Genomic DNA, 21,109 nt, shown 5'->3' with positions numbered 1-21,109 from the left:
TCCGGGAGCAGGGCCTCGCACAGGTAAGGGCGTAAGAATTATCTGCAAACTCGGGAGGCTGAGGTGGAGCCGAGATCACGCGTTTCTGACGAGCTCCCGGGCGGTGCCCATGCGGCCGGGCTGTGGCACTGTCACCAGGGGTTCATGGAACTGAACCAGCATACTCCTCTCACAGCGGGGCAAGCTGAGGGCCGTTCAGAACCTGCCTGCGACCACACGGGGCAGAATGGGGAACAGCTGACCTGCATTAGGTGTTCTGGGTTGGCGTGGTGATCACTGAAAAGTAGATAACAAGCTGACTCTTTGCCCAAACAAGACAAAATCTAAGAGAACTGACCTCATCAACGGTCTGCTGATCACCCCCTGCGACCAGGGGCAAGGCCACGGCCGCACCCACCACTCCCAGGGCAGTGGTTCCTGACCCACCTGAGGGCGCTGCAGGCGGCTCCAGAGGCTGATGGCTGAGCGGCTGCCTTTGCTCTAGTTTCTCTGGCACAGATGCCTCGTCTGGTGGCAAGGCGGACGTTTGGCCCACGGCTGTGACTGGCTCTAAAGGTGACAGTAAAACCACACAGGTTTCCAAGAAGCACGACTCAGCTATTTCTCCACTTCCAGAGCTGGGGACGGAGGAGCGTTTGAGGACTGAGGGGCTGCAGTGAGGGCAGCAGGGAGGGGGTGGGGGGGAGATGGAATTGGAGGGGCTTGTTCGTTTTGTTTTTAAGATGGGACAATAACAAATGCTTGCATGCTGGTGGGCAGGGCCCACTGGAGGGAAAGCACTGCTGAGAGGAAGGGAGCGCGCCTGGCGGGGTGCTCGCTTGCCCGGAGCGCTGTCCTGGCACCAGAGGCTGGGGGCTCATCTCTGGTCGATCATCTGGATAATCCCCAGTCGGGCACACAGGGGAGGCAAACAACCAATTGATGTTTCTCTCACATCAATGTCTCTCTTATCTTTCTCTCTCCCCTCCTTCCTCTCTCACTAAAGACATCAATAGAAACATATCCTTTGGTGAGGATTAAAAGAGAAAGAGAGAGAGAGAGAGAGAATGAGAATACCAGAGCAATACACAAGAAGAGCAAGAAGAGATGGGATCTAGTACAAAACAGAGAGGTGGCCTTAAGCAGAGCAGGGATGCTTACTCCCAGGAACAGGGGGGCGGAGTCCCTGGACACAGACACAAGCAGCCAGGCGGGCAGATGAGGAGGGAGGCTGTGACCCCCCCGGCCGCTCGCTGACCTGTAAGGGGAACAAGCTCCGCAGAGGGCGGGGATGGAGACGGTGCTGGAGGAGGTGAGGTGAGAAGGGCTGTCTGGGAGAGCAGGGATGCGTAGGGATCTGCAAAGCACTATTTTCCCTGGCCCCAATGGAGACTGCCCCCTGGTGGACAGAAATACTGAGAGCACATGAGAGTCCGCACCTGGGGAAGCCATGGCAGCAGGCACAGCTGAAGGACCCTCGTTCTGGAGAGATGCAAACTGGGGGCCCTCACTTGGCTTTCCTGGTGTCCGTACAGTTCCCATGTCCTTCGCCGGAACTGGGGCCACCTCTGTTTCTGAAGGCGGTGCAACATCCTTAGCCAGGGATGGCTCTGGTTCTGGAAGCAGAGGCACATCCTTGCCCGGGGCCACCTCTGTTTCTGGGGGCGGAGCCATGTCCTTGACCGGGGCCACCTCTGTTTCCCGGGGCGGAGCCATGTCCTTGACTGGGGCCACCTCTGTTTCCGGGGGCGGAGCCATGTCCTTGACTGGGGCCACCTCTGTTTCTGGGGGCGGAGCCATGTCCTTGACCGGGGCCACCTCTGTTTCCGGGGGCGGAGCCATGTCCTTGACCAGGGCCACCTCTGTTTCTGGGGGCAGAGCCATGTCCTTGACCGGGGCCACCTCTGTTTCCGGGGGCGGAGCCATGTCCTTGACCAGGGCCACCTCTGTTTCTGGGGGCGGAGCCATGTCCTTGCCTGGGGCCACCTCTGTTCCCGAGGACAAGGCCAACTCCTTGGCTGTGGGTGATGCAATGTCCTTAGCCAATGCCATCTCCCTTTCTGCGAGTGACACCATGCCTTCAGCTGGAGCCGCGTCCATTTCCATGGGTGGTGCCCTCTCTGTGTCTCTGAAGAGCACTGCACCCTTGGCTGGGGTTTCCTTTGCTTCTATAGGCAGTACCACGTCCGTGACTGCAGACACGTCTGACTCAATGGGTGAGTCCATGTTCTTGGCAAATGACACATCTTCTTTGGTAGGTGATGCCACGTTTGTGGCCAGTGCCACCTCTATTTCTGTGACTGGCACCATGTCCTGAGCCAGGGCCATCTCTGTTTCTCTAGATGGTGCCATGTCGGCAGCCTTCAGTCCCAGCATCGTTTCCGGTGCTTTGGTCGGTGCCCTCTCTTCCGATGCCATTTCTCTCTCCCCGGCTGGCTCTAAGGGAAACACGTTGGACATGTAGGAGCCATCATAGTCTGCTAGAGTTTTGCATTCAAAACTCACTTTCTCAGAGCACAGGAATATCTGGCTTTTGTGACCCTAACACCCCAAACATAACTAAGAAGCTGGCCAGTTAATGCATTTGTGCCTACTCTGACAGTCCCAATACGTAAAAGAAGAGGCTATTGGGAGAAGAAATAATGGAGGAGAAAAGGCAAAGAAGAAAAACACCCAATGTTTAAAAAAACATACAGGTTTATAATTACTGTCAGAAAGGGAATGTGGGCCCTAGAATCTGAAATCTGCACCAAATTAAAAAGGGATTTTCTTTGCCCATTAACCCCAAGTCTTATATCTCAACTACACCTACATTTCTCTAGCTGTGAAATCAGTAATATAAGTTTAAAAATATTTGTGACAAATCTGACATTTTTGTCTACACTGTTATATGCTGCTAAAAAATACTGCACCCACACACCGACAAAGAGGGGTTCTCATCCTTACCTGCTGTGGGTTGCAGAGGTGGTGTGGCCTCTGGGGAAATGAAGACCCCCGCCTGGGGGCAGTTCGGGGCTTCCACAGGCCAGCCCTGAGGGACCACTGCTTCAGGAGTCAATGTGTCGCAAGGAAGGTGACCTAATAGTGAAACACAAACAAACCTGTCAACATGGGGGAGAAGCAAGCTTTCTGTACTGCCATGAGCACGCAGACCTGAGGGAACATGCCAATGAGAACAAAGCAGACAGTTCTGGGTAAACGCTGACAGTTCTGGCTAAACGCTGCTGACATTCTCTAGCTTTCTGGCCAATGAGCAGGCTGTGCAGTGTCACCAGACCCCTGGAGTGCTATGAGTCAACCTCCCAGCGTGTGTTTCAAAGATTCAACATCACAACTGATACAACATAATGTATAGTAAAGAATCGAGGGTCTTAATTTTCTCACCCACAAAAAGAGATTCACACCTCCTTTTTCAAAGTTAGAAACAATTTTGTGGAAATGCTTTGTAAATTATTAAGAACTAGATAATGTCAAAAGATTATTATTATGCTGTCCACTGCCAGACTTAATAGTGCATTTAAGCCCTAACCGGTTTGGCTCAGTGGATAGAGCGTCAGCCTGTGGACTCAAGGGTCCCAGGTTCAATTCCGGTCAAGGGCATGTACGTTGGTTGCGGGCACATCCCCAGTAGGGAGTGTGTAGGAAGCAGCTGATCGATGTTTCTCTCTCATAGATGTTTCTAACTCTCTATCCCTCTCCCATTCTCTCTGTAAAAAAATCAATAAAATATATATATATTTTAAAAATCGTGCATTTAATAATCCCTTGCCATCAACATTATTACAGTTTAGCTAGAGAGGCAAGACCTTTGACATAGATCAAATAATACAGAAGATACAGTTTGAACGAAGTGCTGTCAGAGTTTAAAATCAACCACAAGGACCAGAACAGCCACAGAAGGCTTCCGAGGAGAAGCAAGAGCAAGAAGAGGAGGGAGGAGTCAATGTCAAGGACAGAGAACAATGAGCAAAGAAGCAGTACGGAGAGGCCACCAGGACAAGGTGTGTCTGGGACTATGAGGTCAGTCTGATTCAATGCTGCACACCTTGCGTATCGGCCAGGGAAAGACGGTCAGAGCGAACAGGGGATCTGGAAAGCCAGAGAGAGTTAGGCCTGAGCAGGGAAAACAAACAAGGCACCTTGAGTCTTACTCATGAAAACGAGATGACAAACAGAACAGGACGCAGAGGGGCCAATCGTCCAGGTCTAATCAGGATGGATTTTAAAAGGCAGCAGGAGTTCAGTCAGGAGATGACTGAGGTGGCTGGGTGTGGAGTGATAGGGGTTACATTGGGGGAAAAGCGAGGATGCACAAAAGGAGAGAAGAAAGATGCTGTGAGGAAAGAAGTCAATGCATCTAAATGACTCACTAACTAGTGAACTAGGGAAAACAGGAGTCAAAGCCAAAATCCAAGTATCAGGAAACTAGATGGGTAACATCAAGGTCAACTCATTTAACATCCTTCTCCCAAGAGTCCAAAGAAAAACCTAATGAAACATATTGTTAGCCAGGATCTTTTTTTTCTTTTTTAAAATATATTTTATTGATTTTTTACAGAGAGGAAGGGAGAGGTATAGAGAGTTAGAAACATCGATGAGAGAGAAACATCGATCAGCTGCCTCCTGCACGCCCCCCACTGGGGATGTGCCCGCAACCCAGGTACATGCCCTCGACGGGAATCGAACCCGGGACCCCCCAGTCCGCAGGCCGACGCTCTATCCGCTGAGCCACACCGGCCAGGGCCATTAGCCACGATCTTTACAAAGAGAGAATCACAAGCAGTCTGACGTGGGACTCACTGATGCTGGGCAGTGAAGGGAACCAGAATCTGTCACCCCAGAATATGTCTTTTTGACTGAAAAATTAGTTTGAGTTGAAGGTAATTAAGCAGCAGCAAACCTAGAAAGCGCCCCCCCCCCCCCATTTCTGCCTGAGATTTTACTGAGATTAAACTCTTCCCAGCCCAGAGGGGGCCCAGAGCAAGCTGCAGGCAAACCATGAGTTCCCTCCGCACCCTGCCCCTCAGGCTGCCACCTTCAGTCTAAAATGGCCTCCTTTTCCCTGTCATTTCCCTACAAATTTAATGCTCTTACTGAAGATGCTACAGAAACAGAAATTCTAAGAAACCACCTTGCGTTGCTCTTCTCCTGCATGATGAATGCTACATGCATTAATAAGCTATTCTGCTCTTGTTCATCTGTCTTCTTGTTAAATAGGCCCGCTGAAACCCAAGGTGAGGAGAAGTAAAGTTCTGTGTAAAGTTATGCAGCATCATAAATGAGGATACTCCCAATTCATAACTAAGATCTGTTTCATGTTTACTATGTAATGAACAATATGCAAAATGCTTTTACATAATTTTATTTGATCTTAGCTCATCTTTAATGTAGGAATTACTGTTGGCCCCTTATTAGATAAAAGAAACTAAAGTTACAGATAAACAAAACTTGCCCAAGGCCATTGAATGAGGCACTAAAATGTGGAGGCAGAATCTGGCCGTAGGACATAGAATTCAAGATCCCATCACGTGAGGTGAGCAGCCCAGAAAGCCCAACTGAATTCTCTCCTGCGGTTGGTCTAGAAAGTGCCTGTCCCAGCCACAGCCCCTAAGCAGGGCTGTGCCTAGTGAACGTCAAAGGTGATGGGTAAAGACCAGGGTAACTGTCTGAAGGGAGCAGCCAGCCCAGCGGGAGGAGCCGTACCGTAGCTGTCTCTCAGAGGGTCCCTCTGCCGCGTCAGTGCGGAAGCGCTGTGAGCTCCGCCGGGAAAGAAGAGCAGGTCGTCCAGGCCGTCCCCGCAATGCATCTTGTAGGGATCTGGAGGGAAAGGGATTGAAAACTCAACCCCAGTGAACACGGCTACACAGACAGCATTCCCTACTACCCCACAGTGAGTGCTGATTAGTTACAGGTGTGTTGTCAAAAGTAAGTTCAAGAAATTGAGATAATGTAAGAAATCAATAGATATTCACTAATTTGAACCCAGCTCTGTGTCCCTTGTAAGTCCAAGAGCAAAAAAAGCCACATCTCAGTGGAGACAACGTGAGCGCTCAGCCAGGTCACTCGGCCTGGAGGCACTGAGGCTTCCACGTGGAGGCCCTCCTGCAATCTGCTCCTCACCGCTTCCCGCTCAGATAGGCCTTCTGACTCCAGATTACTATGAATTTTATAGAAAGTGGGTCTGAGTCTTGGTTTTTCTCTTCTGTCAAACGAGTATAATATATATTTGGCAGAGTTAGGTAAGAAACACATATAATACACACACACACACACACACACACACACACACAGGCTGTAGCACTATGCCTGGCACAAAATAGGCATCAACAAATGGTGCTATGAAATGGTGACTGATGGACGGAGACCTGACTTGGTGGTGAACACACAACAGTGTACAGCTGTGTGTGGACTGTGCACTTGAGACCTGTATAATTTTGTTAACCAGACTCACCCCAATAGATTCAATGAAAAGGAAAAAGTGTGCTATTATTACTGTAATACTTCCTTTTAGAAGAATTAAACTTCAATGAATATGAATTTCAGTTACTTTATTCAAAACAGGTTTTGCAGGGGAGAGAGCCAGAGGGCATGTGCCTAAGACGGAGAGAGGCCCCGAGAGGAGGGTCACCTCCATGTCCAGGGCTGCGGCTGCACTTTGCTTTACTTCCCGAGCTGTGCTGAGGCGAACTGTCTGACCTGAGGGGTGGTGGTGGTTTTCTCAGGCTGACGTCTAGTTTGCACTCAGCAGTCACAGGCAAGCCTGCACTTACCAGTCTGGATAGGATTCACCACTTGCTCGGGTTCAAAGTAAAAGTTTGTGTTTTCTGGCCAGTTCTGGTTGTTCTGATACCCCTGGAAGGCCATTTTCTCTTCAAGAAATGCAGTTGGAGACCCTGCAAATAGAAACATGGAACAAAAGTTACAACGTACCAGTTTCCCCACTGGAGTTGAGTTTCTGTAGGAAACCTAGTACAATATAAAACAATCATACCTGCTAGTGCCTTTGACAAAAACTTTTTAGAAAATGTATAAACCCTGGCTGGTGTGGCTCAGTAGGCAGAGCAACGGCCTGTGGACTGAAAGGTTCCGGGTTTGGTTCCGGTCAAGGGCATGTACCTCGATTGCAGGCTCCTCCCTGGCCCAGGCCCTGGTCAGGGCTCGTGCAGGAGGCAACCAATCCATGTATGTCTCTCACGTCGATGTTTCCCTCCGTCTTTCCCTCTGTCTTCCACTCTACACCAAACTTCTTGGAAAGGAATTTACATTTAGTGTGAAAAGCATTAGGAACCCCAAAGAATGCACACAATAGCCTATCGTTTCCAAAGTAAACTTTGAAAGACTAGTGATGGTGCTTACATATACATTTTTCTGCTGATATTTCTTACCCTTTGGCAAACCTCACGATTGTCCACCTCCTCCCCCACCCCGGAGAAGGATGTTGTCAGACGTGGGCGGCACCGTTACCCCCCACGGCAGGACCGCCGCCTCCCCCCACAGCGTCACTCGTGAGCATGTCTGACAGAGGCTCACCCCCGTCTTCATTCACTGCTACTGACCTAGATCCCCTCCTCAAAGCTCCCCAGCAAAAGCAGGCAAACTCCCTTGCAGGAGCAGCAGCCTTCAGAATAAATGTTTGTGTCTTTTTTTGTTTTGATCATAACTGCAGTCTACTCAGAGAGTCTATTTCAGTAAAAGAGTGAAAAATTAAATTCAAAACAAAAAGCAATGTACATAGTGCAATGGAAACAAGTCTAGATACCTTGGTTCTCCTATAAAAGTAAAATGGGAAAACATAGGGGCTGGTTTCTATTTTTTTAAAATATATTTTTATTGATTTCAGAGAAGAAGGGGGGAGGGAAGAAGGGAGGGGGGGGGGAGAGAGAGAGAGAGAGAGAGAGAGAGATATCAATGATGAGAGAAAATCATTGATTGGTTGCCTCCTGCAAGTCCCACACTGGGGGACTGAGTCCGCAACCTGAGCATGTGCCCTGACCAGGAATTGAACCGTGACCTCCTGGTTCATAGGTCAATGTTCAATCATTGAGCAACGCTGGCTGGGCCCAATTTCTATTTTTGAGAAATTGGGGCATTTAACAGAAAAGGCAAGTGACTAAATATTAAAAGTACCAATTAAGTAGTAATAGCCTATATAATAAAAGGCTAATGTGTGAATCAACTGGACAGCAGAATGACCGGTTGCTATGACACGCACTGACCATCAGGAGGCAGACACTCAACACAGGAGCTGCCCCCTGGTGGTCAATGTGCTCCCATAGGGGGAGCGCCGCTCAGCCAGAAGCCAGGCTCATGGCTGGCGAGTGCAGTGGCAGTGGCGGGAGCCTCTCCTGCCTCCAGGGCAGTCAGACATCCCCTGGGGGCTCCTGGACTGCCAGAGGGCGCAGGCCGGGCTGAGGGACACCCCCCAAGTGCACACATTTCGTGCACCAGGCCTCTAGTCTATACATAAAAGACAGACTAATTCTATCAGGCAAGATCCATTCCAAGTGCAAATAAACCCATGGCTTTTAAGATAACAGAATACAAAAAGTTCATTGTTTCAGATTCTACATTGCAAGAACCTTTAAGAGACAACCACTTGTCAAGATCTGATATCAAATCAAAGACGAATATCCATTATCTGAAAAACACTAGCAAAGGTTCCTCCTCTTAAGGGCATATAAATGTGAAGCGAAGTTTCTTCATATGCTTCAAACTCAAACAACATATTGTGACAGACTAAACACACAAAGCAGATGTCAAAGAGACGCAGAGAAATGGAAAACACACGCCTTACTTCTAAACTCTTTTTTTTGGTAACTATACCTATGAAAAATGTTAATATTAAGTTTAGTATTATTTTAAAACTAGAGGCCTGGTGCACGAATTCATACATGAGTGAGGTCCCTCAGCCTGGCCGGCGATCACGGCCTTCTCGCCCAGTCCTGATCAGGCCGGCCAGCAGGGGGAGGGACCATGGGAGGTTGGCTGTGAGAATGCACTAACCACACCCCTGGTGGTCAGTGCACATCATAGCTACTGGCCAGTCGTCTGGTCATAACAGTCACTTAGGCTTTTATATATATATAGATAATAATTTAAAAGTCCCTACATTTTAATATCTAGTTTGATAAATACTGATAGATACAACCCATAGAAACAAAAAAGCTCTTTGGGGTCCTTAATTTTATAAAGTTTTATTGCAGTACAATTGGCATACAATAAGCTGCACATATTTAAAGTGTACAATTTAATAAATTTCAACATGTGTATGCCATCACCACAAAAAGAGAGTCAACATACTCATCATCTTCAACGGTTTTAAGCATGAAAATTGTCTTGGTACTAAAAAGTTGCAGCACGGATGACTTCAGAGTATCTGCGGACATTCTCTCTGTAGAGAATGCCTATTCATTGGGAGAGTCAAGTAAAAGATAGTAAAGCAGAAAAAGAACATAGATTGGGACAGAGGACTCGGGTACTGAGTCCCAGCTCCTAGGCAAGACCTAAGTTAACTCATTGAATTCCTCTGAACTTTGATATTCTCATCTATATCCTGAAAGGACTGTCCTAGATTATGATTACAAAGATAAAACAAAACTGACCAGGGAATAGTATGTGTACATTCCTGCATGTTATAGAATGATAAAGCAATTGTAGCAAAATGTCATCAATTGGTAAGTCTGAAAAAAACATACAGAAGTTCTTTGTTTAAGTCTATTCTTTCAACTTTTTTGTACACTTGAAATTATTTTGAAATAAAATTTTAAGTGACAGAAGAAAGCTAACTCCTCAGATTTTCAGCCAACTCCACTTTTTACAATAAAATGTTCATATATAACCATATTAGGGTGTCTTTTTCCCTAAACAGGCAAAAACAGGCTACCAACCTTCCTGATTTGAAATCAATGGTTATCTGACACCCCTAAAATGGCGGGGAGACTTTTTTTTTTTTTAAGAGTGCCGAGTTCTAACAATATCTGAAAACACTGAGCATTCACTGCAGGTCTCCAGCAGGACAGAGATGACGCTCTGGGTTAGCAGTTTCTTTCTGGTTCACTATCAGATGAACAGCGTGCTTGCCTTGGAGACACCCTACCAGACCGCAGCATCCGTCAGAAACCTGCAGGCTGCATCCGAGTGCGCACAGGTAGGTGGACCGTGAGGCCAGAATCCAGCCTGAGCTGGATTAGCTGTAACACTAAGTTTTCAGAGGTTCCTTCCGCCTTCCAGACACACGATTTACTATCACTGAATGCCCGTAATAAAAGCACGTGTTTCTCCATAACCTCCTCTCTCGTTCTCCAAAGAGGGTTTTACACATCCTCTCCAGAATCCTCTAGTCCAACACATAAGCTCTTACTTTATAGAAAATAAAATTCTTTGACTGCCCTTTTCCTCTACTGCAAACTTAACTATGTGAGTTCATCACTTCTTTCTTTTTTTTAATCCTCACCTGAGGATATTCTTTCCATTGATTTTTTTAAGAGAGAGTGGAAGGGAGGGAGGGAGGGAAACATTGAGTGAGAGAGACACAGGGATGGTTGCCTCCCGCATGAGCCCTGCGGGGAGGGGGGTGGGGGGGGTGTCAAGCCTGCAGCCCAGTGCTCCAACCACTGAGCCCACCAGCCAGGGGCCATCCGACTTCTTTCCTTCATTTTTTTTCGTTTGAAGGGGAAGAAGCTAAACGAGAACCGGTGAGAAATGCACGCCCTTCTCCTCTCTAAGGACAGCAGAGCTGGGTAAGTGTGCCCTTGGTCACCTCCCTTGCAACCCAGCCTTCCAACCTCCTAGACTTGCTTTTTTGGGGGGGAGGGGGGGCTAAGTCAGATTGATGTGTTTTATTTATTTTTTCATAAACCTTTATTGTTGAAAGTATTACATATGTGCCGTTTCCCCCGCTGACCCCTCCCGCCCACCCCGGTCCCCCACCCCAAGCCTTCAGCTCCCTATTGTCCGTGTCCATGGGTGATGCGTATGTGCACACAGGTCTTTGGTTGATTACCTCCCCCCACCCTCCACCTTCCCGGCCTTCCCTCTGAGGGTCCGCACTCTGTCCCATGCTGCCATGTCTCTGGATCGACTCGGTTCATCAGTTTATTTTGTTACTTAGATCCCACATATGAGTGTGATCATTAGACCTGCTTTTCATCCCGTCTTTCCTCACGGCTCCTCCTCTGGTTATAAGCATAGCTAATCTTTAGCATCTTTAAAATACAGACAAAATCTAAATGGTACTAAAGAAAAAAGTTCCCCCATAAAGGAATTTATGAAGTAAAAGAAATTTAGATTCCAATTGTAACAACCCGGTTATTTAAAGAACAAATGCAACAACTGGGAGAAGTCCTGGTCCTTTACAACCCAGGTGCAGGGAGCAGGACACACTACAAAGGAGAACGGCCACGGAGCGCCCCCCCCCAACCCCCCCCACCCCCCGCGCAGACACGCCCCCACGATGCGCTTCTCGGGTGAAGGGGGGCGGTTCTGTGCCTCCGTGTGCACAGGTCACACATGGAAAACCCGACCTTTCTGTCTCCCTAAGCCTTTGAGTCGCCCCCTTGATATCTTGCCAGGGAAGCTTCGGCATCTCTGCCTCATTACATGCAGGTCACTGTTGAGTCCACATTTCAATAAACTGACTGAGCCGCTAGAGACACTGCTGGCTGTGTGAGCCAGTGCCCTAATGTGGACTCTAGTAACTGAGCCCGTGTTCATGAACTGGGCCCAACACAGAATTATGTTCTACCCTCCTCGGTCGAAGGTCCTTAGAATACACTTCTACGTGTTCCCCAGGTTTCTGCCAATGTATTATTATGAGAATATAGCAAATACTGTGAACATTTTAGGGTCTGCAGGCCAGGGAGTCCCTGTCACATACCCTGAGCAATACAGATCTGAATTTCACGGCTCCACTTAGATGCAGATTTTCTTTTCAATAAATACTGTAAAGTGTGTTCTCTGCCTCAAAATCTTCTTAGTGATGTTTTCTCTTTTCTAGCTTCCTTTATTGTAAAACAGTATGTAACACCGACAGCATATAAGAGACGTGTTCACAGACGACTCGTGTTACCAGCAAGGCTTCCAGCCAACAGGAGGCCATTAGTAGTGACGTTTGGGGGAGTCAGAAGTTACAGACAGATTTCCGCCCAGCTGGGAGTGCTTCCTCACCAAGACCAGTGGGTGTATCTTCACGAAGGGCGGCAGGGTGTCAGTAATTCCATGGTAGCTACTTGACCAGTGCTCCATAGGCAGCCTACTAAAACATGGACTGATCTATGGAACAGGGGGAACTTGCCGGGAGCCGGTCCATCCTTGCTGTTTCAAGGGACCTGGCATATATGGCATACGGTTCTTAATATGTTTGCTCACCTTCTTGGCGCTGTGTTTTAACCAAGGTCACCTCTCTGAGAAAGGTTGAATCCCCAGTTAGGGATTTTCCCCTGAAGTTAGGGAGGGAATAAAACCCCTCAACTAAGTGCCAGGCGGGTAATTAATCCCTTTAACTACGAACAATCATGCTTAAACTACATAATCTTTTCTCCCTGGAATGGAGATAAGAAACGCCCTAACCTTTGTAATAGAGATTGATAGGATTGAATCAACTGGTATAAATACAGTTGTAACAAGACAGAAACACACAGAACTCAGAACACAGAACCAGACAGAGACACAGAACTTCAGACACAGAACTTAGAACACAGGGCTTGGAAGACAGGACCAAGAGAGACAGAGCCTAGGCACAGAACCTACACAGAACGTTCTCTAGGGACAGAAGAACTTCGCTGGCGAGAGCATGCCGGAGGATCCTGGACAGGGACTGGCCTCGGAGCCTGGAGGCGGAGCCTGGCGAGAGAGCATGGCAGGGGATCCTGGACTGAACCTGACTGCGGAGATTGGCAGGAGAGCCTGACTGGACCTGCCTGGAGAACCTGGACAGAACCTCTCTGGAGATCCAGACCAGAACTTGGCTGGAGATCCAGGCTAGAGATCCTGGCTAGGCTGCTGATCAACTGATCGCTGTCTCCGTGTCATTCGTTCTTCGCCGACTCCGTCTACGCCTTTGGGAACCCCTGGACCTGCTGGGGTTGGACCCCGGCACTGGCGAATGGCTGTGACCTACCTAACTTAACCAGATGATCCCATCTGGCAGCCTGACACCACTGGGCCCGCCCTGCTAATGACCTGGCTAACGTCTTTTGTCTCTATCAATTGGCCAGGACCATCAGAAGCATTTTGCTTTTACATGCATATGAGACTTGCCTCAGGGCTACGTCAATTCTACCATCATCTGCTCAGAGACCTTGAACATTAGGACATTCCAAAATCTATCACACTAGCCCACTACACTGACACAACATTGGGTGTTAGCAGAGATTAAATGCCTGAACTGGGGCTGAGGGCAAATGAGTAGTAGAAGAAAGAAGTCCTAGGTATCAATCCTGGTCTTACGACCCCGTACAGAATTAGAGCTGGGATGGAGTTATGTTCTCTGTTCTGTTTACATTTACTAGTTGCCCTAACCATTTCCACTCTTCCTTCTTCCCAGGACTGTAGCTGTCTGAACGTCACTATCGGTCTCTTGATGACAGCAGCCAAAGGGCGACTGCCTCCCAGCTGCACACTCCGCTCCACTGCCCTGCTGGCCATAAGGGAGCTGGGCCCTGTAAACGTTTCTCCTTGTCGGCTGGCATGACGTTAGCTCAGTGGAGGGCGTTTAAAGCGTTTAAACCAGCGTTCACAAGTACCTTGAGATGGAGCATGTTCACCATAAGCTTCCCGAAGTATACGATCACTTTCAGCAGCACTTTACTTCAAAATAAAGTAATGAATTAAAACTTCCCGCAAATGCTCTTTTATTGGCACGAAATTCAACATTTTTTAAGTGTGAAAATATCTATGATGTTAACACCTTCAGCAAATTTGACATATGAAGTTTTGAAGCTTGCTGTCAATACAGCAAAATAGCATGCATATCAAATCGCATATATATCAACATATGTGTAACTCCATCTATTGAAAAAAATCTGCATTATTAACCAGTACACCTGGTCTTTTTTTTTTAACAGCCACCCTAATGGGTGTAAAGTGGTATCTCATTGGATTTTTATTTGTATTTTCCTAATGATTAGTGATGGTAAGCTTCTTTTCATGTGCTTCTTGGCTGTTTGTGTATCTTCTTTGGAGAAATGTCTGTTCAAGTCCCCCACTCATTTTTAATCAAGTTGTTTGTTTTAATGCTGTTGAGTTATAGAAGTGCTTCATATATTCTGGATATTAATCCCTTTTCAGATATATGTTTTGTAAACATTTTTTCCCACTCCGTGAATCGCCTTTTTGCTCTATTGATAGTGTCCTTTCATGCACAAAAGTTTTTAGTTTTGCCCTGACCGGTTTGGCTCAGTGGACAGAGCGTCGGCCTGCGAACTGAGGGGTCCCAGGTTCGATTCCGGTCAAGGGCATGTACCTTGGTTGCCGGCACATCCCCAGTGGGGGGTGTGCAGGAGGCAGGTGATCGATGTTTCTCTCTCATCGAAGTTTCTAACTCTCTATCCCTCTCCCCTCCTCTCTGTAAAAAATCAGTAAAATATCTATTTTTTAAAAAGATTTTAGTTTTCATGTAGTACAGTTTATCTTTTTTATTTTAATTGTCTGTGCTTTTGGTGTCATATCCAAGAAATCATAGCCAGATCCAATGTCATCAAGCTGATGCTCTGGATTCTTCTAAGAGTTTCATAGTTTTAGCTCTGATTTTTAGGTCTCTGATCCATTTTAAGTCAATATTTGTATAAGGTGTAAAGTAAGGGTCCAATTGGATATCCAGTTTTCCTAACACCATTTGTTGGAAAGATACCGTTTCCCCATTAAATGGTCTTGGTGCCCTGTTCTAATATCACTTGGACATATATGCAAGGGTTTGTTTCTGGCTCTATTCTATTCCTTGGTCTACCTGTCTTTATGCCAGGCTTACACTGATTACTGTAACGATATGGTAAGTGTCAAACCTCTAACTTTATTCTTTTTCAAGATTATTTTGAAATTCCACATGAATTTTAGGGTAGATTTTCCTATTTCTACAAAAATGGTGGTTGGGATTTTGAGGAAAAAAGAAAATCATCTTTTGAAAAAGCACCTTAAATCTCCCTACCCATAACGGACAGTGCACTCCATTTTGAAAGCTCCTGGAAGCTCACAGTTGCAGTAATCCTTTGTAAACATCCTCTAATCCACACCCCAGAACTTTTCACAAGAAATTAATCCTTGAATATAAAAAGCACATAAAAGTTAATTATATTATTCAAATTTCTCCTTTAAAACATTAGAATGAAAGCCCTAAAATATATGAAGCAAAAATAAACTAAACTGATGCCCCTGGTGGGGTGGCTGGAGTTGGTTGGAGTGTCATCCGTACACCAAAAGGTTGCGGGTTTGATTCTCGATCAGGGCACATTACCTAGGTTCCCGGTTCAGTCCTCCATTGGGGCATGTATGGGAGGCAACAGATCAGTGTTTCTCTCTCACATCAATGTCTCTCTCTCTATATATAGTATTCATATGTTACTTATGGAATTACAAATAGATTAAAATCGATTAAAAAGCAAACAAACATATCGTCTGGTGAGGATTATAAAAAGAAAAAACTTAACTGAGAAACAGATAATTCAACAATGATTGTTGGAGGCTTCAATACCCCACTTTCAATAATAAAGAGAACAACTAGACAAAGACCAACAAGGAAAAGAAGACATGAATAACACCATCAAAGACATTTTAAAGAAAACTCCACCCAACAGCAGAATATACATTTTTCTCAAGAATACATGGAACATTCTCCAGGACAGACCATATGTTAGGCCCTCAAACAATCCTTTAAAAGGATAGAAATCGTACAAAATTTGTTCTCCAACCGTGATGAAATAACATTAGAAAATGACAACAGAAAGTAGTTTGGAAAATTCACAAATATGTGGAAATTGACAGCAGACTCTTAAACTGCCAATAGGCAAAGAAGTCACAAAGAAATTTAGAAAATATTTTGAGATGAATGAAAATGAAAACATAACACACCAAAACTTACAAGATGCAGCTAACGTGGTGCTTAGAGGGAAATGTATAGCTGTAAACGCCTACATCAAAAGTGGGGGGAAATCACAAATCCAACACTTAACCTTCTACCTCAAGAAACCAGAAAGGGAAGAGCAAACCTAACCCTAAAGCAAGCAGAGGGAAGGAAGTAATGCAGATGAGAGTGAAAAAGAGAAAACGCAACAAAACTATAAGTTGGTTCTTTGAAAAGATCAACAAAACTGACAAAGGGCATCTAGACTGATTAAGAAAAAGAGATGACTTAAATTACTATATTCAGAAATAAAAGAGGAGGCATCAACACCAACCTTACAGAAATAAAATGGCTTGTAAGGGGATAGGAAGAAGATCCTCTGTGATATGACATGATGTGGTAGAAAAGGCACAAAGGCTTATTAGACTAGGTCCAACTTTGAGTTCCATTATTAACCTAACTTCAACTTCTTCAAATGAAAAATGGACATACTGAAAATTCGTGCACTCGGGGGGAAGGGGGTCCCTCAGCCCAGCCTGCACCCTCTCGCAGTCCAGGACCTCTCAGGGGATGTCCACCTGCTGGCTTAGGCCTGCTCCCTGGGGGGGATCAGGCCTAAGCTGGCAGTCAGACATCCCTCTGGCAGCCCGGGAGCCCTCGGGGGATGTCCGACTAACGGCTTAGGCCCACTCCCGGGGGGTGGGGGGGCGGGCCTAAGCCATTAGTCGGACATCCTTAGTGCTTCCACAGAGGCAGGAGAGGCTCCCACCACCACCGCTGTGCTGGCCAGCCATGAACCAGCTTCTGGCTGAACAGCGCTCCGGCTATGAAAATGCACTGACCACCAGGGGGCAGCTCCTGTGTTGAGTGTCTGCCCCCTGGTGGTCAGTGCATGTCATAGTGACTGGTCCTTCTGCCATTAGGGTCAATTTGCATATTACCCTTTTATTATATAGGATGACAATTGGTGGGTTAGGTGTAAATGCTGCTCAGACACTAACATTACAGATTTATTTTCTGTTAAAACTTCACATTTTTGGTGCCTTACATTTACTCTAATGCTAACTTGAATGCATTGTATCTTATGATACAAAAGAGTTTGAAACACCTAGAATATCTTCTGTTTCAGGACATTCTAACAAAGCAGTTTTAGTTTCACTGCTGATCTGACCTGAGGGACTGATATCCCGTCATACCCAGAACAGTCATCATAATAAGCCACCTGCTCTGCTCACAATGGAAACACCAGTAACCCTGCCGTTTGCGAGCAGAGCACTCAGTGTCTGCACAGCTGGCCCCAAATGGCAAATCACAGTAATCCGCCCCCATGGCAGCACAGACGTTTACTCCACAAATGGCTTGTGATTACGTGTTGTAAGCCTTCGCTGTAATGGAAGCAGCACCAACATACAATTGAGAATAACCCAGATTTATACATGCCTCAGAAATTAAAATAATGCTGTGTCTCACCAGCCCAAACCCTGTCTCACCTCCCAGCTCCACCATATTATCCAACTGTGGCCAGATTTCATCTCACTTTCAGCAAAATAAATGTACTAATAAGATGCAAGAGTTGTCTCCACCTTAACTCTTACAGATTCTGGAAAGAGGAGTTAACCTGAGAATCAAAAAAGGCAATGTAAGTGACTAGAAAGCCGTGCAATATGGGATTGTTAGGAGTGGGGTTAGTAGCTTTGTTAGACTGAGAACTCATGCCTCAAGCATCTTTATTTACCAAACTCACGTCTTAGTCACATTACACTTCAATAATTAGACCCCAACCAAAATCCAGTCTGTAAGATGTTAATGTAAGATGTTTATTAGTGTAATTTAATTAGCACAATGATTACATTAAAATGTTCCAATGTACAAACTGCTGAAGTCTAAAATCACAAGAAATATAAACTTAGGCGCATAAACATAAGTATAAAAATCTTTAAAAACAAAGGTCTACATCTTCAATATTGGGGGAGAGGGGAGGGGAGGGCAGGGGAGGGGAGGGGAGGGGAGGGGAGGGGAGGGGAGATTGAGTTTGATTACATATAAGAAACAACACATTTCAACAGAGCAATCCTAACCAGCCTGGTCATCTCAACAGTGAAATATTGGGCCACTCAGGTATAACCTTCATGGCAACACAGCATTTCATGGCAGGACTGGCTACTTCATATAAAGCTGTACGTAAAACAAAATTTATTTCTTTCAAAATGAAACATCCAAGTGCAATAGAGTGAGCTAACAATATATAAATTTTAGCAGGCTGTTAGTAGAAATTTTCAATTTCATAAATTAAAAAAACATTCTTAGATAAAAATAAACTTCAAACAAAACAAACACATAACAAGATGGAAATAAAAGTAGAATAAGGGCAACAATGGAGTGTGTGCGCCCTGACCACTGCCACAGCAGGGCTCACCAGGCTTCTCCACCCGCCTGCCATTCACATCAACTGCAGGGACTGGTTGGAAGTGACAGATGCCAAACATACTTTTAAAAAGTTAGCACTACCAGTTGTAAAAAGGTCTCTAACCAGAAATCTCCACCAGGAAACAAATGGCCACACATCGAAGGGAAAGAGCTGTGTTTTAGTTCATAGTGTGGTTCCCATGGTCACAGCTTCCCTGTGTGATCAAATCCTTACAAGTAAAAATAAGCTCTTCCCTTTAAACGTGCTTCCCTTATGTGTCTTCTCACCAGAACCCACGGAAGGAACTCTTGGCAGAGAAACCACCCAGGAGTCACTGTAGGGACTCAGTGTAAACTTTGAGAATATTCTGACTTTACCACCCCAAAGGCAGTTCTGTATAAGAAGATCTAAACTATGCACATCTCAAACTCTTCCTCAGAGCACAGTGACATTTATTTTAATCTGAAATAATCAGTAGCTTAGTGATTATAAAAACATGCACAGTAAGAGGATAAAAAAAATTTAAAAAGTGCCCTAGCCGGGTTTCTCAGTGGTTAGAGCATCCGCCTGCAGACCAAAGGGTCGCGGGTTCAATTCCTGGTCAAGGGCACATACTTCGCCAGTCCCAGTTAAGGGTGCGCACGGGATATAACCAATAGAAGTATCTATCTCACATCAACGTTTCTATTTCTCTCTCCATCCTCCCTCCCTCCCACTCTCTCTAGAAGACAATGAAAAAATATCATCGGGTAAGGATTAACAAAAAAATAATCTTAAAAGTATTTCGCATTCCAGATCTTAAACCAGAATTCCTCTAAGATTTCAAAACATGGCCCATGTTTTATATTCTATTTGTAAAGATCCAATCACAGCTTATCATTTGAAAGGTTCCATCGTACTTATCCCAAATGCTTCCAGAATTTTTAGCTATTAGTCTGGAAAAACGAGAAACAGGAATAAGAAAGTCCCATCAGACAATCCTCAGAATGTGTGAACATCGATGCTAACGTTCGTGAAGGACCTGACACCCGGGGCTTCACCTGACCCCAAGCCCTGGCACCTGCCGAGAGCAGAGGAGACTAATCCTGAACGGAGGCTGAGTCCAAGCAGACAGTCCCTTCACGAGACCTGATAACCTGCTGGCCTTCAGTGTGCCCCATTTAGTTTCATCCTGTGTTGTTCCAGGAGAAGTTATTTTCTTCCTGTATCAACAGCTCAGTATTCTAACAACACTGGATTCCATTTCTTTAACTTCTCACAGTTCATGATCATGTGAAGAAAGTAATTTTGCTTATAAAATTCCACACACAATAATAAGATTGTTAAATTTTCGGGAGAATCTAAACCTAGACAAATAGATCATTTCAAATAGAAACTATTTTGGCCCAACTTGCAACTAACAAAGGACGATTTAATTTGAGGAAATACTTTTCAAAGTTTCATCAGAGCTCCTCTAAGTTAGAAACCTCTACATGAAATAGCAGCATCACTCAGCTCTTAGTAAGGGAGAGAGAAACGCGGTGCCTAGGCGAACCCCTTCCCTAAGTCGGCTCACGGAGGGAGAGAGCAAGGGGAAGAGGGTCCCTGCCGTTCTCCTCCGTGTTACCACATCCTGATTTGGGGGGGAGATCTGAAAACCCAATGAAAACGCCAACTAAAAATGTTTAAAGAAAAGAAAAATGTGAGAGCGAATTAAATGATAAAATGAAATGAAAAAGAGAACCAGAAATGAGAAACATTAGGTGACCCTTATAAATAAAGACCAAAATGAGACTCCATTTGTACTTGGTGTTCACAGGGGAGGGGCTCCAGCGAGCCCTCAGAGGACAAGAGGAAGCAGGTGGCTGCTCAGCATCAGCAGAAAGAGGCCCCGAAGAACCACCCTCAGCTTCTTCTCTACGCGTCCAGGGAGGGGAAGCAAAGCTCTGCGAATGCTGAAGGTTAGGAGTGTGCGGTGCTAGGAAAGGCCACTGGTCGGGTGGTCCGCAGCCCCCGTGCTCAGAGACACTAGGCTTCTAGGAGGAGAAACAGAGAGGAGGGAGGAGGAGGAAGGAGAGGAAGGGGCAGAAAAGCACAGGTCATTAGTCAACAGCAAGTTCAACACGACAAGAGGCGCATAAACCCATCCTATGCTACCAGGGGGGCTGTGCTGCTCTGAGGCCGGGAGGTCACATTCTGAAGGAAACAGAAATGGGAATTTTCAAAGTGGCACCCGTTAGTGATGGCCAAACTAGAATGAAGTCACACATGCTCCAGAAACATGCACCTTCCTTCCCCCACTCCTTCCCACCCCAACGAAACTGCCAGAACCACATACAAGGTGGAACACAGAAGCATGGACACTCTCATGCAGTCCAGTGTCCAGTTCAGAGGCAAACCCCTTCCAGTGTGCGACTGTCCTCCCCGGGGGAAGGAGGACCTGCTCTCATCATCCCCCGGGGAGCGCACAGCCAGCGGGTTCTGGTTTGCAACCGGGGAAGGAAAAGTCTTGGGACCGTAAGGCCTAGGGCCGGCTGTATGGTTTCCCGTCCTTGTTTCCTGCCCTAGTGAGACTGGCCGTGGGAAGCGATTGCTACATAAAGTGCGATCAGACCTGACCTCCTGCTGGAGAAGAAACCCCCTCCAGCTGTGACAGCGGTTCCCTTCCTGGATGAGACGGCACCGCCCTT

At 46.2% G+C, this 21,109-nt stretch overlaps 1 protein-coding gene across 48 annotated transcripts in view; it reads right to left on the bottom strand.

Moving 5' to 3' along the window:
- Positions 1 to 21,109, bottom strand: part of MAP4 (microtubule associated protein 4) — a 105,995-nt gene that overhangs the window by 34,987 nt on the left and 49,899 nt on the right. For 36 of the 48 annotated variants that reach the window (XM_059664869.1, XM_059664875.1, XM_059664891.1 and 33 more), the window contains 5 exons: positions 6,750 to 6,872; positions 5,683 to 5,796; positions 2,926 to 3,057; positions 1,419 to 2,417; positions 427 to 549 (listed from right to left, as the gene is read on the bottom strand). In XM_059664869.1, coding sequence (XP_059520852.1) covers positions 427 to 549; positions 1,419 to 2,417; positions 2,926 to 3,057; positions 5,683 to 5,796; positions 6,750 to 6,872 — 1,491 coding nt within the window. The other 12 variants (XM_059664889.1, XM_059664881.1, XM_059664890.1 and 9 more) reach the window with 12 other exon arrangements.

This window comes from Myotis daubentonii, chromosome 14 (assembly GCF_963259705.1).
Source record: "Myotis daubentonii chromosome 14, mMyoDau2.1, whole genome shotgun sequence".
NCBI lineage: Eukaryota > Metazoa > Chordata > Mammalia > Chiroptera > Vespertilionidae > Myotis > Myotis daubentonii.
Note: the sequence above shows the minus strand (reverse complement) of the source record. Positions and strands in the feature narration are given on the sequence as shown.